This window comes from Spermophilus citellus, assembly GCF_964194105.1.
Source record: "Spermophilus citellus genome assembly, chromosome: 3".
NCBI lineage: Eukaryota > Metazoa > Chordata > Mammalia > Rodentia > Sciuridae > Spermophilus > Spermophilus citellus.
In genome coordinates, this window is record NC_138184.1 from 14,857,650 (window position 1) to 14,873,942 (window position 16,293).

Genomic DNA, 16,293 nt, shown 5'->3' on the forward strand with positions numbered 1-16,293 from the left:
AATACTGGCATTGAACCTAGGGTCTTTAAGCACTGCCATATCCCCAAAAATAAACCTTCTTTTTTTTTTTCTTTTCTTTGTATTGGGGATTGAACCAGGGTGCTTCACCACTGACCTGCATCCCCAGCTTTAGCCCTGCCAGCACAGGCTAATTTATAGGTGAAGGTTGGGCCACGTGGGAAATCCAAAGGGAGTTTGAATTAAAGAGACAGACTCAAATTACCTTTAAACCAGCTCCTGGATGGCTTCTCATACCCCCAGCCTCAAGCTATCCATTCAAGTAGCCAGGTTTATTGAAGAGGCCAGCTAGAGACAGAACACCAGGGAGTAGACTTTTATTGGGGAACAAAAAATTCTGGGGAAAATCCCATCCAATGAAGATTAAGGGGGGACAGTGTCCCAAGGTCAAGTGAGAAGATCGGGTCTTCAGGGGCTGTGATCAGGTATGCCTCCACACGGACAAGCCCTGGGACCCAACAAGGGTGGGGAAAGCTCTGAACTCAAAGGTGTGTTTGAGCGCCTCTCGCCCAGCTGGGGAGGTAATTCAAGTGCAAGGACGGCCTCCCACACCCAGCCCTTTTTATTTTTATTTTGAGACAGAGTTTCACTAAATTGCTGAGGTGGACTTTGAACTTGAGATCCTCCTGCCTCAGCCTCTTGAGCCACTGAGATATATCTTGCCTTTATTGATTACCTCTGGCCTTGAGCAATTTTCTCTAGTGGTTTTTTGTAAAATTGTCTCTTTGTCCAACTTTTTCTTCTGCGTAAATAGTGTTGTTTTTAATTTGAAATTGATATTTATACTTGATATTTAGAAAAATGATGGATTTTTGCATATTAAGCTTGTGTGTGTTTACAGCCTTGCTACATTCCAGTATTAATTCCCAGAGTTTTTGTTGGTTCTTTGGGATTTTTGTAGGTAGGTCATAATGGCACATGTGAGAAGTCTTTTTTTATTTGTTTTTTTTTTCTCAGTGTGAATGCCTATCACTATTTTGTTTTATGCTTTCTCTGTTCCTATTGATTTGATCTTAAGATTTTGTTATTTAGATTTTGGAGATGATCAGTTACATGAGTTGACTTTTAAATGTTTGGTCTTTTTTTTTTTTTTTCTTGGTACTGCCTATTGGTCTCAGGGGCACTTGACCACTGAGCCACATCCCCAGTCCTATTTTGTATTTTATTTAGAGACAGGGTCTCACTGAGTTGCTTAGCACCTTGCTTTTTGCTGAGGCTGCCTTTGAACTCATGATCCTCTTGCCTCAGCCTCCCGAGCCACTGGGATTACAGGTGTGCACCACTGCACCCAGCTGTTTGGTCATTCTTAAATACTTATAGTAGGAGCAGTGGTTGTGGCTCAGTGGTAGATGGTTACCTAGCATGTATGAGGCACTGGATTCAATTCTGAGCACTGTCCAAATAAATAAGTCCCATCTACAACTAAGTATTTTTAAAACTACTTATAATAATTCCTACGTAGTTTTGTTGGATCATGCTGTTCGTATAAGGATAGATGTACTTTGCCATTATTTGTTGAGGATTTTTTCTTTTTCTTATTTATTTATTTTGGCAGTGCCAGGGATCAGAGTCAGAACCTCACACATGGTAGGCAGGTGCTATACCACTGAGCTATGCCCTTATAAAGATTCTTTCATCTTTATTCTTGGAAGCAGTTTGTCTTCTCTCCCCCTACTCTGTACTGGGATTGAAACTCAGGGCACTCTCACTGAGCTACACTCCTCACCTTTATTCATTTATTTTTGTTATTTCTTATAATGTCTGTCTAATTTTGTATCTTGGCACTATGAGCCTCATACATTATGAAGTAGTACTTTTGCATCTATTGCCTGGAAGACATTGTAATGATTGGTGTTCTTAAGTGTTAAGAATAAGCCTGTAAGGGTCCGGCGAAACGTCGGAGAAGGAGAGACCACACGAGACTAGCTCCATGCAATGGCAAGGGGGATTTATTGGGGATCCATTCCAGCGCGCTGGGGCTCCGTGCTCACTCAAGAAGGGAGAGCAGCCCAGAGCCCAGAGCAAAGGTCAAGCAGAGCTTAAGTACACTTTTTGGAGAGGGTGGGGGGCTTTGCATACATCAGAACAAATCATCATCAGGGAAAATTGAACAACAACTCTGAAACATGATTAGTACATTCATTGGCGGGAACAGGCTGGGCAGGGGTGATTGGTCACTTCTAAACTGGGTACACATTCAAACTGATTGGTTCGGGCCCTGTGACAAACTGCACAGGGCCCTAGGCTGAATGGCCAGTAGGGCGTTGTCTTAACTATCTCAGGAATCTGGGTGTAACAGAGGAACTTAATAGTACCTAATCTTTTACATTTCAATTCAAGGTTTCCAGCTTAGAAACTTTACCCTTTCAAGCCCAAAAGACAAGGTGGGCCTGGTTCTCTGTGTTTGAGTTGCTATTGTTTTAATTTCTGTAATACATAGAGCCTTATTTACATTGTTTATCTTTCCTCATGTGAGTTTTTCTGGATTGTTTCTTTCCAGAAATTGGTTGATTTCTTCCAAGTTATTTTTCTGTGCTTTAAGAGTATCTTTGAAGCCAGATTTAAAGTTAGGTAGTCAGTGTAGTTAGGTAAATCGGGTCTAATACCGAGTGAAATCTAAAATGGAGGCCATGCTGGGAATGACTCAGGGAAAACACAGGACAATTCATGGAATGTTGACGAAGTCCCGAAAAGGCCCTAGGCCAAAGTCCACCTCAAAGAAGTGTTAATGAACAGCCCCCAGCAAACTTAAAGATAGCCCATCACAAAGAAGTGTCCCACCCCTCGGGCTCTCCAACCTACATTTCATCACCAAACCTATAAAAAGGGGAACACATTTGCCCGCAAACTGGATTCCACCTCTTGGGTCCCCTTCTTCCTCCGGGAGAAGTCTTTTCTGCTGTCCTTTAATAAACTTCTACTTTCTACTCTGACCTTGCCTCGGCGTGCTTCTTTGGTGTTATTCTTCAACATCGGCACCGGTCAACAGCGGTAACATCTTGCTCTTCTTTTGTCAGTTATCCAATGTGGTACATTAAACTGTTGAGTTGAAGTTTTTCGTCTTTTCGAATAAATGCATTCATTGTTGTAAATTTCTCCCTATGCACTGCTTTTTCTGTATCCCACAAGTGATGGTAAGATTTTGTTCAGGGCTGGGGTTGTGGCTCAGTGGTAGAGCACTTGCCTAGCATGTGTGAGGCACTGGGTTCGATCCTCAGCACCACATGAAAATAAATAAATCAAATAAAGGTATTGTGTCTGGGGCTGGGGATGTGGCTCAAGCGGTAGCGCGCTCACCTGGCATGGGTGCGGCCCGGGTTCGATCCTCAGCACCACATACCAACAAAGATGTTGTGTCCGCCGAGAACTAAAAAATAAATATTAAAAATTCTCTCTCACTCTCTCTCCTCTCTCACTCTCTTTAAAAAAAATAAATAAAGGTATTGTGTCCATCTACAACTAAAAATTTTTTAAAAAGATGTTTGTTCATGTTCACATATTTTGAAATACTTAAATTTCTCTGCTGTTGTTTTCTTCCATTCAGCCATGTATCTTGGACATTTGCCAGTTAAGTTTATGCTTCTGATGTCTGCTTTAATTTCAGTATGGTCTGAAAGGGAGCAAGTGTCTATGGCTTCTTGCTGAGACCCACACAGCATCAACAAAGGATCTTGAGTACTGGGGAAGGGAGAAAAACAGAGACAAATGAACTGAGGCATTTTTAAGCACAGCTGGGGCCAGATGAAACCCTGGCCTCTGATGGAGGAACAGTGACCTAGAACTAATTGGCATGTTTATTATATAGAGTCTTCTAATCAGGAAGTTTAGCTATCAGGGCATTATAAATTCTTCAAGGCTTGTGAGCTATTAAGAGGCTTCTTTGCATGCTAAAAAGTTACAGAACAAGAAGCTTTTTACAGCTATCCTGCTGTGCCCAGAAAACCCATTCTACTGGAACTTTTATAACTGTTAGTGTCAGAGCCGAGTGTCAAGGCTGTTCATGTCCTCACCTTTTGGCAAAGAATGTTTCCCAGGCTTGGCTTTTGCCAACATACAGCATCAGCCAATGGTTGGGGGTTTAACTGTTCTGCACAATTTGTATTCCTTTAGATTTGTTAAGGTGTGTCGTGTAGTTCAGAACATGGTCCATGTTGGTAATGAATCTATACTGTGGTAGAACAAAAATGGGAACATTGGCATTTTAAGAGCTGACAGGCTATGGTTTTTGCACGCTGACACAGAAACTCTGACATGTAAATATAGAGGCTTGGGGTGGCTAACAGGTACCTGTAAAAGATAACTGCAGGGCAGAAGCAGGAAACCCAGCAATGGGGACAGAACAATCCCAGTTTAGGCTTAGTGCAGTAAAAATCCCTAAGCAGTAGGAGCTAACAGTCTCTGGACTGTTGACAACTTGCACCCATATAAGAAAAGTAGAATGCACCTTCCAATAGAATTGCACCAACTCCCTTGCCTGAGGTACCCCAACTGTGCTTATGTATAAAAGTAAAAGCCCTGCTGTGCTCAGGGCTCAGGCTTTGGGAATTATCCCTCTGGGCTGTGGAGCCAGGAATAACATATTGCTTCCAGATCTCACTGTCCTAAATCTCATTTCTTGCTACACTGTGATCTTGACAAGAATGTGTACTGAGGCTTGGGATGTGGCTTAGTGGTAGGCACACTTCGCTAGTATTTGCAAAGCCTGGGTTCAGTCTCAACACTACAAAAGGATAAGGCAGAAGAACGTGCACGCTGTAGTGGTTTCTACCTGAGCAGATGTCTCTAGTTGATGTCTGATGTTATTAATTTCAACTATTCTAGTACTGATTTTCTGACTTATTCTATCCCTTGCTGATAGAGATGAGTTGAAATCTGAAGATATAATTGTGAATCTGTGATTTTCCCTTCAGTTCCATGTTTTGTCTCATGTGATTTGATGCTCTGTTTAAGAGACTATATATTAAGGATTTTTATGTTTTCCTTGAGAGTCAACTGTTTTATCATTATTTAATCCCTTTATTCCTTATTATTTTGTTTGAGGTACAACTTGATTGGTACAAAATTAATAGATCTTCCAAAATTGTTTTGGGGTCAAAATAAGAGTAGACATAACTTTAGATTTAATTCATTTTTGTCTTCATATTGATGTATTTTAAAAATATATATATATATTGATAAAAATTGAACGAATTTGTAATTTCACATATGATGCTTTCAATCAGATGTCATGGGCTTACCTGTAATCTCATCCATTTGAATGGCTTAGGAAGAAGGTGGTAAGTCCAAGACCAATCCTGTGCCACTTAGACCCTGTACTAAAATAAAAATTTAAAAATGTATTGGCTGCAACTCACAGCTCAATGTTCCTGGTTGCAGTGCCCTTTATCACACAAATGTGCACGTACAATTTAGCCATTGTTGAATTATTAAATTGAGCTTATTACCAACTACATTACTTCACATATATATTTTTTGGGATGAGAGAACTGTAAACATAATCCTCTAGTGATTTCTCACAGTACTAGATTTCTTTATTTTTTTTATTTTTTTATTTTTAAATATTTATTTTTTTAGTTGTAGTTGGACACAATACTTATTTTTATGTGGTGCTGAGGATCGAACCCAGGGCCTTACATGCACTAGGCAAGCGCTCTACCTCTGAGCCACAACCCCGCCCCAGTACTAGATTTCTTGAATTTATTTCTCATATATAAAATAAATTTTGACTCCTGACTTGATGTCTTGACAGTTAAAAATAAAACAAACCTGTTTTTGTCTCATAAAGTACACAAGGGTGGATCTAGTTTTCTACCAGTCTGTCTACAGAACATTCACATTTAAAGTGATTATTGATATGGTTGGGCTAATATACACCATATTTGTAACTACTTGTTTTACTTTATGTGATCCCTGTTCCTACATCTTTTTGCTTCACTCTTCAAGAACTTCTTTCCAAAAGGCATGCCAAGGTGATACACTGTTGAAACAGTCTCTGAAGCTTATTCTCTGTTCTTTGTGTTCTTGCAACCACGTAATTTCAATCATTTAACTTCATCTTAGTTGATTCTCTGTTCCCCTTGTTCCAGTATGCCATGGAACACCTATGGTTATAGCTTCATGTAAGTTGTTATAATTGGAATCTGCAAATTACTCTATGGTCTTTTTTTGTTTGGCAGGTTGCTTTTTTGTTTGGCACTGAGGATTTCAGCTTTATCGCAGAGCCATATCCCTAGCCCTTTTTAATTATTTATTTTTTTAAGAATTACAGTGTTGCTGAGTTGCCAAGGCTGGCCTTCAGCTTTGTGATCCTTCTGCCTTAGCCTACTGACTCAGTGGGATTATAGGAGTGCACTACTCGCCCAGTGAATGTCTTTGTTGACTGAGTTCAAATTCTGAGGTTTCCTTGAAATGGATTTTCTCTATTTTTTTCTATTAATGAGCCTTCTCCCCCTCTTCTTTATTACTATTACTATTATTATTATTACAGAGATTGAGCCCAGGGGTATTTAACCACTGAGCCATATCCCCAGCCTTTTTTTATATTTTATTTAGTGACAGGGTCTTGCTCAGTTGCTTAGAGTCCCGCCAAGTTGCTGAAGCTGGTTGTGAATTTGCCACCCTCTTGCCTCAGCTTCCCAGATTGCTGGGCTTACAGGAGTGCACCTTGATTTCTCTTTTTTGCTATAGTTGCTATGTGAACATTTGAGGAGTCTAACGGGTATCTATATGGATCAAATTCTCTTCTTTCAGTGTGTGAGCAGAAATATTTGATGAGGTTAAATTTGATTTCAGCCACTGGTGTGAAGGTTGTGGTAAAATTGAAATTACAGTGTCAGGGTTATGCATCAGTTTATCCTCCATTTATATATAAGCCTGTGTGTTTTGCTATGATCGTCACTATTTATATGTATTTGGCTTGTTCCTCAAACAAGGACACAGTTCTCTTTATGGTGTCTTATATTGAGTTAAAGTGTTTAGAGTGTCTTTAATCATGTATTCACTTATTTTTGTTCTGTGCATTAATCATGTTTATTGTGGGGATAGTGGGGATTGGACTCAAGGCTTTGCACATGCTAGGCAACTGCTCTAACACTGGCCTACACTGCAGCCCTTTTTCTTTTTGGGTGCGGGTATCTCCACCATGCGACCAGCGCACTGGTTTCATTAATGAGGTTCTTGGCATAAAAGTTAGCTAGTGAGATCGAAATAAAACACACAGACTCAGTTACCTTTTTCTATGACCAGGTCTGAGACGGCTCCCCTCTCTGGTTCCCACCTCTAACCACCCGGTAGGGCAGCAAGGATTACTCAGGGCTAGCAGGAGAGAGAGAGAGTGAGCATGCCAAGGAGTAGCCTTTTATTGGGGAACAAGAAATTCAGGGGAGAATTCCATCCAATGAAGGTTGAGGGGGGCCGCACTCCAAGGTCAGGGTCAGTGATTGGCCCCCAGGGTCAGTGGTCAGTCACACCCCCACACAGACCGGCTCTCTCATCGGGAAAGGGCCAGGAAAGCTCTGACACAGATTAGCCATTTTATTGTTTTTTAACATTCTCCTACCAAAACTTTAATGATTACCTATTAGTCTACTGAATTATCCTTCACGAGTCTTATTTACTATTTAATTCTGATTGATGTACAGGAACTAAGATATAGGCTTCCAGTTGTGGTCCCTTAGTGCAAATCCAAAGAATGGACTGAATTCCCTATACAATGAGTTGTAAAAAGAAGTTTTAAATCTGATCTAAAGATCAGTTCCCAAGAGATTCATCACCCAGAGAATATTTGTGGGCTAATGAGATAGGAAACCTCTGACAAGCATGTCAGAATATTGCAAATATTAGGGGACTAACAGGACTTAGGCTGCATTTTGTTGGGATAACCCTCTTGGGAACCCCAAGCCCCTCCTGCAGTTATTCTGGTGAGGTCCATCTTAACAGTAGTTCCCAGAGAGCAACAAAGATCAAAGTTTGTTCACAAGCATTTCTAAGAATATGCTGTCTCAGGACAGCTACTGTTATTTTGTGCAGTAAATATTTGGACTTTTTTTCTGAGAAGTGCCAGAGACCCTCGTGCAGAAAGAATTAGAGACCCAGCAACAGAGCCAGTGTTCCTGTTCTCCCTGTTACTCTACCAGTAGGTGCAAATCAGCACCAGAATTGCTGTGGAGAGGATGTGAGCCTGGTAGGAGATTAAGAGTGTGACACCCAGGTGACAGAGTATTGGGAGGACATGGTATCCTGTGAAATTCTCACACAGTGAGTGCAGATCTCCAGTGCTCTGTGTGTCTCACCTTCCTCCTGGGAATACCTGTGGGATATTTCAGGAGCCAGTGACCTTTGAGGATGTGGCTGTGAACTTCACCCTGGAGGAGTGGGCTCTGCTGGATCCTTCCCAGAAGAAGCTCTTCAGAGATGTGATGCAGGAAACCTTCTGGAACCTGACCACTATAGGTAAGGGTGACATACTTTCCTCACTTAGTCGATCAGAGAACTGTGGTTACTTGCTTGTCAGTTCTGTTCCATGATCTGGAATATGGAAAGCCCACATTTTGGTGACTATACTAGCATGGTGACATTATACAACAGATCTACAAGACTCTGATAGTTTTTTCTGTAATGTTGAAATGAGTCATAATGATGTTTCTGGGTCTGCATTTTAGGAAAACAATGGAAAAATCAGGCCATCGATGATCACTACAATTCCAGGGGAAATCTAAGGTAATTGAACTCATTAGAGAAGGCAGTATCCCTCAGAAATCTGGGAGTAACTTATACAAAATCATGAAAAGAAGGAAAAGACACATGCCAAGGTTCAAATTGATTTATCTCTATTTGTTCCCAACGATGCATACAACGATGCAGGTTGAGCATGCATAATTGGAAAGTTCAAAATCCAAAATGTTCCAGTGTAGGCAGCATCTGGAATACTGACTTGATGTCATAAGTGACAATTTCTGGTAGTTTTTTATACACAGTGTTTTTTTGTGTATAAATTATTGAAGATTATGAAATTATCTTCAAGTGGGACTCATTTTGAAGATATTTTACTGTGTATACACAAATATCACAAAATCCCAATCTGAGTTTTGTCCCATGCATTTTACACAAGTAGTACTCAATTGTATTTACAAATAATTAACATTTTCATGGTTAACAAAATCTTAATTTGGCAGGATTATTTAGAAACCTGAACTGGGCAGTGGTGCCTTCCTCTAATCCCTGCAATTTAGGAGGCTGTGGTAGAGGAGCTCCAGTGAGAGGCAAGCCTCAGCACTCTAGTGAGGCCCTGAACTAAGATGGTGTCTCAAAAAAACAAAAAAAACTTTAAAGGACTGAGATGTAGCTCAGTAGTAAAGCTTACACAGCATAAAGCCAATTCTTCTGCTAAATTATTAGTAAACAAATCCTCAGTAATGTGCTTTTCATACTTTGCAGAATTCAAGTGTTAGACTCTGTGAACAGAAAGAAGATAGTCAATGTGGAGAAATCATCAGCCACATCACAAATCCTTTTGTAAACAAGAGAAATTCTTCTGGAGTAAAACCAAGTGAACACCATGTGTGTGGAGAAGTCACCATTGCTGATCCATCCCTAGTTGTGCCCCTGACATCTCATGCTGGACACAAAGCACATGAGTATCAGGAACATGGAGAGAAGCCATATGAATATAAGGAAGATGGGAAAGCCTTGCATGATCCCCAGGGGTTTCCAGAAGCATGAAAGAACTCACACAACAGAGAAACCCCATGTGTGTAAGCACTGTGGAAAAGCCTTCAGTTCTTCCAGCTACATTAAAATCCATGAACGAATTCACAGTGGAGAGAAACCTTATAAATGCAAACAATGTGGGAAAGCCTTTACATTTCTCAGTTCTCTTCAAATTCATGAACGAGTTCACAGTGGAAAGAAACCTTACATATGTAAGTAATGTGGAAAAGCCTTTAGATCACGCAGCAACGCTAAAGCACACAAACAGAGCCATAGTGGAGAGAAGCCCTATGTGTGTAAGCACTGTGGAAAAGCCTTTAGTTCTTATGGTTACATTAAAAAACATGAACAAATTCACAGTGGAGAGAAACCTTATAAATGCAAACAATGTGGGAAAACCTTTACATTTCTCAGTTCTCTTCAAATTCATGAACAAATTCACAGTGGAAAGAAACCCTACATGTGTAAGCAATGTGGAAAAGCCTTTAGTTCATCAGCAACGTTAAAGTACACAAACGAACTCACAGTGGAGAGAAACCTTATCACTGCAAACAATGTGGGAAAGCCTTTACATTTCTCAGTTCTCTTCACTGGCATGAACAAATTAACAGTGGAAAGAAACTCTATATATGTAAGCAATGTGGAAAAGCCTTTAGATCACCCAGCAATGCTAAAGCACACAAACAAATCCATAGTGGAGAGAAACCCTATGTGTGTAAGCAATGTGGAAAAGGATTTAGTTTTTCTAGCTACATGAAAACACATGAATGAATTCACAGTGGACAGAAATCATGCATTTGTAAACAATGTGGAAAAGCCTTTAGTTCTTCCACGTATGTTAAAATCCATGAACGAATTCACAGTGGAGAGAAACCTTATAAGTGCAAACAATGTGGGAAAGCCTTTTGTTTTCCTAATTCGCTTCAAATTCATGAACACATTCACAGTGGAAAGAAACCCTATGTGTGTAAGCAATGTGGAAAAGGCTTTACTTCCAGCTCCATTAGAAAACATGAACGAATGCACAGTGGAGAGAAACCTTATAGGTGGAACTATGTGGGAAAGCTTTCAGTTATCTCAATGCATTCAGAAGACGTGAAAAAACTCAACACTGGAGGAAAACCCTATGAATGTAAGCTATGTGGAAAAGGCTTTAGTTCTTTTAGCCATATTAAAACACATGAATGAATTCCCAGTGAAGAGACACTGCCGCAGTCTGGCTGGGCACAATTCAGGAGCCACTTGTCAAAAGAAACTAACTTTATTTTTAGAACTACAAACGCCAAACAAAACAACTCCTCAGGAAAAAACCCTCAGAGCCCAACTGCCACCACCGGCTTCCCACAAGCCTCTCATCCCCACACAAACCTCACCACCTCCCACAATCCTCCTGCTCTTGAGGCTGATTGGCTGGGTCGTGTGGGCGGAGCCAAAGAAGTCCCCCAATGAGCAGCTCCGTGGAGGAGCCAATCAGCTAGATGTTGCTGGGGCCGCTGTGAGCCAATCATCAGCTGGCAGTCTGAAGGGCAGGGAAACAGCCCAATGAACATCACCGCAGAGGAGCCAATCAGCTAGATGTTGCTGGGGCTGCTGTGAGCCAATCATCAGCCGGCAGCTGGAAGTTTGCTGGGGCCCCTTTGGCTGTGGCTCTCAACAAGACACCTTATACATGTTAACAATGTAGGAAAGCTTATCATTTCCCCAGATCCCTTCAAATACATGAAATAAAGCACAATGGAGAGAAATCCTATCTATGTGTACAATGTGGAAAAGGCTTTTGTTCATCTAGCCATGTGAACAAATTCAGAGTGAAGAGAAGCCCTATATATGTAAACAAGGTGGGAAAGCTTTCATTCATTCCTATTTAGTCAGAAGATATAAGTCACCCTGGAGAAAGACTATGTGTGCAAGCAATGTGGCAAAGCCTGTGGTGACCCCAGCCCCCACAGACAACAACAGAGAATTCACAGTGACATGAAAACATGTATGTGAGAAGTGTGGGAAGCCTCCAGTCATTTCTCCACCCTTAAAGTACATGGAAGAATGCACACTGGAGAGAAACCCTGTGTTGCCGGGTCCAGCCCCAGTGGGGATCCAGGGGTCTTGAAGGAGGAGTGGCGTCTTCGAAAGAAGGAGAGAGAGGTTTCAAGTTAGGAGCACCCTCCAGAAGGATCTGCTGCCCCTAGAGGGGCCTTTATTTTTACTCCTTTTTTGCAGGTGTTTTCTCAGGTAGTTAATGAATAGCCTCAAAGCCCAAAATGTCTTTGATTTACATAATTTTCAAGAGTTACAATCTTTTCTGACAGACATTGATTACCTAATGTTCGGGACTGCAAATCAAGTCAAGATGGTGCCTGGCAGTTTGCCAGGAAGAGTGGTTTGTGAGGCAAGGCCACCGAGCCATTAAGTTGGTGGGGATTCCTTATTGGCTGACTGCTGTATCTGGATGATGCTAATTGAGTCAAGCTGTGTGTAATCAGTTGGGTATATAAACCTCTGTTGCTTCACAATAAGCAGTTCCCGCTTCAACCTTCAAGTTGCTTGTCACCTCCCAGTTATTTTGCCCAGCCGGACTGCGGCAACCTAAGATATTGAGTACATTGTTTAAAATATTTTCCTGTAAACCTTTGCCAATCATGATTAAGCTTTTATGTTTTTACCTCAATCACTGGGTGCTAGACTATGCAACTCGACTACAGGTCTCCTGCCCTACCATTAACTTTTAACTTTAAAGCCTACCTATGATGACTGGTAAGCTTTCTTACTTCTAACCTAAAGTCCCAATAAAACACACTTAAAATAGTGAAAGTCTATTACTTAAAAGCCTACGACTCTGAAGTGACTCTAAAATATATCTGTTAATTTTACATTACTCTATTTTTAATTTCCAATGTAATTTCCTTTTTTCATATGACCTATTTAACTTCTTTCTTAAAGAAGTTCTCTGATCCTTAGTCAAAGCACACCAAGTCTTGGACATCTTTGTATTCTTTAACTAAAGGACAGGCTCTGCACCTCAACCCATTTGCAGTTAATATTATCTATGAGTTCCCCATTCTCATCATAAATTCCTGTGTAAGGCAAAGGAGGGTCTGTTAGTGGGGGGAATGTATGTTGCACAGGTCGTGGCTCTAGAACGGGGGCTTAGTGTAGATTGTTGCTTAGGCTTGAGGAATAACACTATTGTTTGTATCCTGAGAGATATTGAAATACACCTCGGGCATGTCTTAATTGTATCCTTAGTCTCGTTCTGGGAATTTTCCTGAAATTTCAGGCAATACATACTTCTATTATTGATTGACATATGCCCTGTTACCCATATCATGAGTATCATAAACAAAACACTTAACATTCCTCATGGTTTCCAGATGATGTGGCCCTGCCGCAGCAGCACCCACGCCGTGGCCCGGTCAAACAGTGGGTGCAAGAACGCCTTCACCACTGCGTGTGTGTAAAGAAAGCAGAGAAGCCTTCACTCCATCCAGTTACCTTCTCAAAATTCAAGGAACTCACACTTGAGAGAAACTCCGTGAGTGTAAGCCATGTGAGAAAGCTTTATTGTTTACAGTTTCCTTTGATACTAAGAAAAAATTCACAGTGAGGAGGAACCTTAATGATGTCAGCAATTTGGGAAATTCTTTATTCTCAGATTCTTTCACGTACATGAAAGAACACACTGGAGAGTAACTGTGAATACAGAAAAATGGGAAGTCTTTATTATCACATGAACTTGTTAGCAAACATGAGTGTCGGGAACTAGAAGGAAATTCTCCTTCAAAGATTAGCCTGACAGCCCCCTGGGAGACATCCTGCCCGGAAGGCATCCTGCAGCTACCTATCTCCCTGGAACATCCTGCGGTTATCAGGATCATCAGACATCTTGCAGCTGGCAGTTTTACCACCCACATCCAGCAATTGCTGATTGGAGACCTTCCCCATCCCCAGCATATGAATACCCCTGTGTGAACAATAAAAGTTTGCAGCTTGATCGGAACTTTTGTCTTGCTGTCACCTTTCGTGTCTGTTGTCCCTTCATTCCTCCCCATCTAGGTTCGCTGCCCACGTTGATGTGTCCTGCCGGACGGGACACATGAGAATGCACTTGCAGTAACTTGTATTTTTGCAAAGGATGTGGGGACATAGATACAACAATTCTCAATAAAATTCTGGGAAATTACATACAAAAACATATTAAAACGATAATGCACAGTGACCAAGTTTCATTCCAGGGATGCAAATTTGGTTCAACATACAGAAGTCAATAAACATAATTCATCACATCCGTAGGCTTAAAGAAAAAAATCATCTCAATAGATGCAGAAAAAGCATTTGATAAAATACAACACCCTTTCATATTCAGAACACTAGAAAAACTAGGAATAGTAGGCACATACCTCAACATTGTAAAAGCTATCTATGCTAAGCCCAGGGCCAACATTATTGTAGAGGGAGAACAATTGGAAACATTCCCTTTAAGAACTGAAACAAGACAGGGATGCTCTCTCTCATCACTCCTATTTAACATTGTCCTTCAAACTCTAGCCACAGCAATTTGACAAAATAAACTAAAGGTATTTGAGTTGGAAAAGAACTCAAAACATCACTGTTTGCTGATAACATGATTCTATGCTTAGAGGATCCAAAAAACTCCACCAGAAAACTTCTAGAATTAATAAGTGAATTCAGCAAAGTAGCAGGATACAAAATCAACACCCAGAAATCAAATATATTTCTATACATCAGTGATGAACCCTCTGCGAAATTAGGAAAACAATCCCATTCACAATAGCCTCAATAAATAAATAAAAAGAGGTGAAAGACCTAGACAATGAAAACAACAGAACACGGGAAGACATTGAAGAAGACCTTTGAAGATGGGAAGGTCTCCCATGTTCTTGGACAGGAAGAATTAATATTGTCAATGGCTATACTGACAAAAGCTTTATACAGGTTAAATGCAATTCCAATTAAAATCTGTGGGGACAAGTGTCAGGAGTTGCCCGGGCTCCAAAGACTAACTTCCTCATCCTCTGGGGAATGGGAAGAGCCACCCAATGGTGAGCCCTGCTGACTCACATGATCCTTACCCACCAATCAGAAAGCGCCCTGTGCCAACTGTCAAACTGTTACATCATTAAACTGTCATAACTGTCAAACCGCCCCCAGCTCTATAAATATGCAGAGCTGTGACACTTGTCTGCTGTGAGCCTTGTCTGCTCGTTCCTTCAGGGAGCTAGATTGGACTCCATAAGAAATAAGTGTGGAATTAATGACTGCCATCCCTCTGGTGGTCAATAGCCCCCTTTCTTTCCCAATGGCTGCGTGGGAGATTTCCCTCCGCTAGCTCGCATGCCCTTGTGGCAGCTATGAGTTCAGCTTGTTGGTTAGTGGTATTGGGTGGGAGAGGTTTTGCCTCAATGATGGATGAGAGGGAAATGACGGCATACCCCGCCACTTTAACCCCTTCGTGTATAAAGGAGCTACCATACTGCATACAAGGCATATGTTAAGGGTGTCTGAGTGGTAGGACACTTACCCCATACACACCGCCCTGGGCATGAGGCCATGTGTTGCAGTTCCTGCACTTGCTCTGCAGCCCACTCCTAGACTGGTGGCTGCAAGTTAGCAGAAATTACATTGGTGGCTGCCTGTAATCTGCCTAGCTACTGCCTGAGTATATATACATGGTAACTATGCAATAAACTCAGACCTGCTTGGTCTCCAGAGGTCTTGATGAGCGACTCTGCAGCCACACTCTCCTCTACCCTATTCCGTGGGCCTCCTCGCTGGACGAGTGAGAGCCCATGCAAAAATCCAAACAACATTCCTAAAAGAAATAGAAAAAGCAATCATTAAATTTATTTGGGAAAATAAGAAACCCAGACTAGCCAATGCAACCCTTAGCAAGAAGAGTGAAACAGGAGACATCACAATACCAGATATTAAACTGTACTACAGAGCTATAGTAACAAAAATGCTGAGGTATTGCCACCAAAATAGACATGTAGACCAATGGCACAGAATGGAAGACAGAGACAAACTCACTTAAACAGTTATATCATACTAGACAAAAGTGCTGAAAACATACATTGGCAAAAAGATAGTTTCTTTAAAAAATGGTGCTGGGAAAACTGGAAATCCATATGCAGCAAAATGAAATTGAACCACCATCTCTTGCCCTGCATAAAACTCAAAAGTAGATCAAGACCTAGGAATTAGACCAGAGACCCTGCACCTAATAGAAGAAAACATAGGCCCAAATCTTCATCATGTCAATTAGGCTCTGACTTCCTTTTATTTATTAATAAATAAAATCAAGAATTAATAAATGGGATAGATTTAAACTAAAAAGCTTCTTCTCAGCAAAGGAAACAATAATGTGCAGAGATTGCCCACAGAGTGGGAGAACTACTTTACTACACACACATCAGATAGAGTGCTAATCTCCAGGATGTATAAAGAACTCAAAAAAACTTAACATCAAACAAATAAACAACCCAATCAATAAATGGGCTAAGAAACTGAACAGATGCTTCTTAGAAGAAGATATACAATAGATCAACAAGT

At 41.0% G+C, this 16,293-nt stretch overlaps 1 protein-coding gene across 1 annotated transcript in view; it reads left to right on the forward strand.

Annotated features, from left to right (window-relative positions):
- Nucleotides 1–445: 445 nt before the first annotated feature.
- LOC308643303 (uncharacterized protein) overlaps nucleotides 446–16,293 on the forward strand; it is a gene marked incomplete at its 5' end in the record, with an annotated part of 34,228 nt that continues 18,380 nt past the window's right edge. The window contains 4 exons of the mRNA XM_081283204.1: nucleotides 446–539; nucleotides 6,769–6,830; nucleotides 8,235–8,469; nucleotides 8,679–8,736. Coding sequence (XP_081139330.1) covers nucleotides 446–539; nucleotides 6,769–6,830; nucleotides 8,235–8,469; nucleotides 8,679–8,736 — 449 coding nt within the window. The remainder of the gene's footprint in view (nucleotides 540–6,768; nucleotides 6,831–8,234; nucleotides 8,470–8,678; nucleotides 8,737–16,293) is intronic.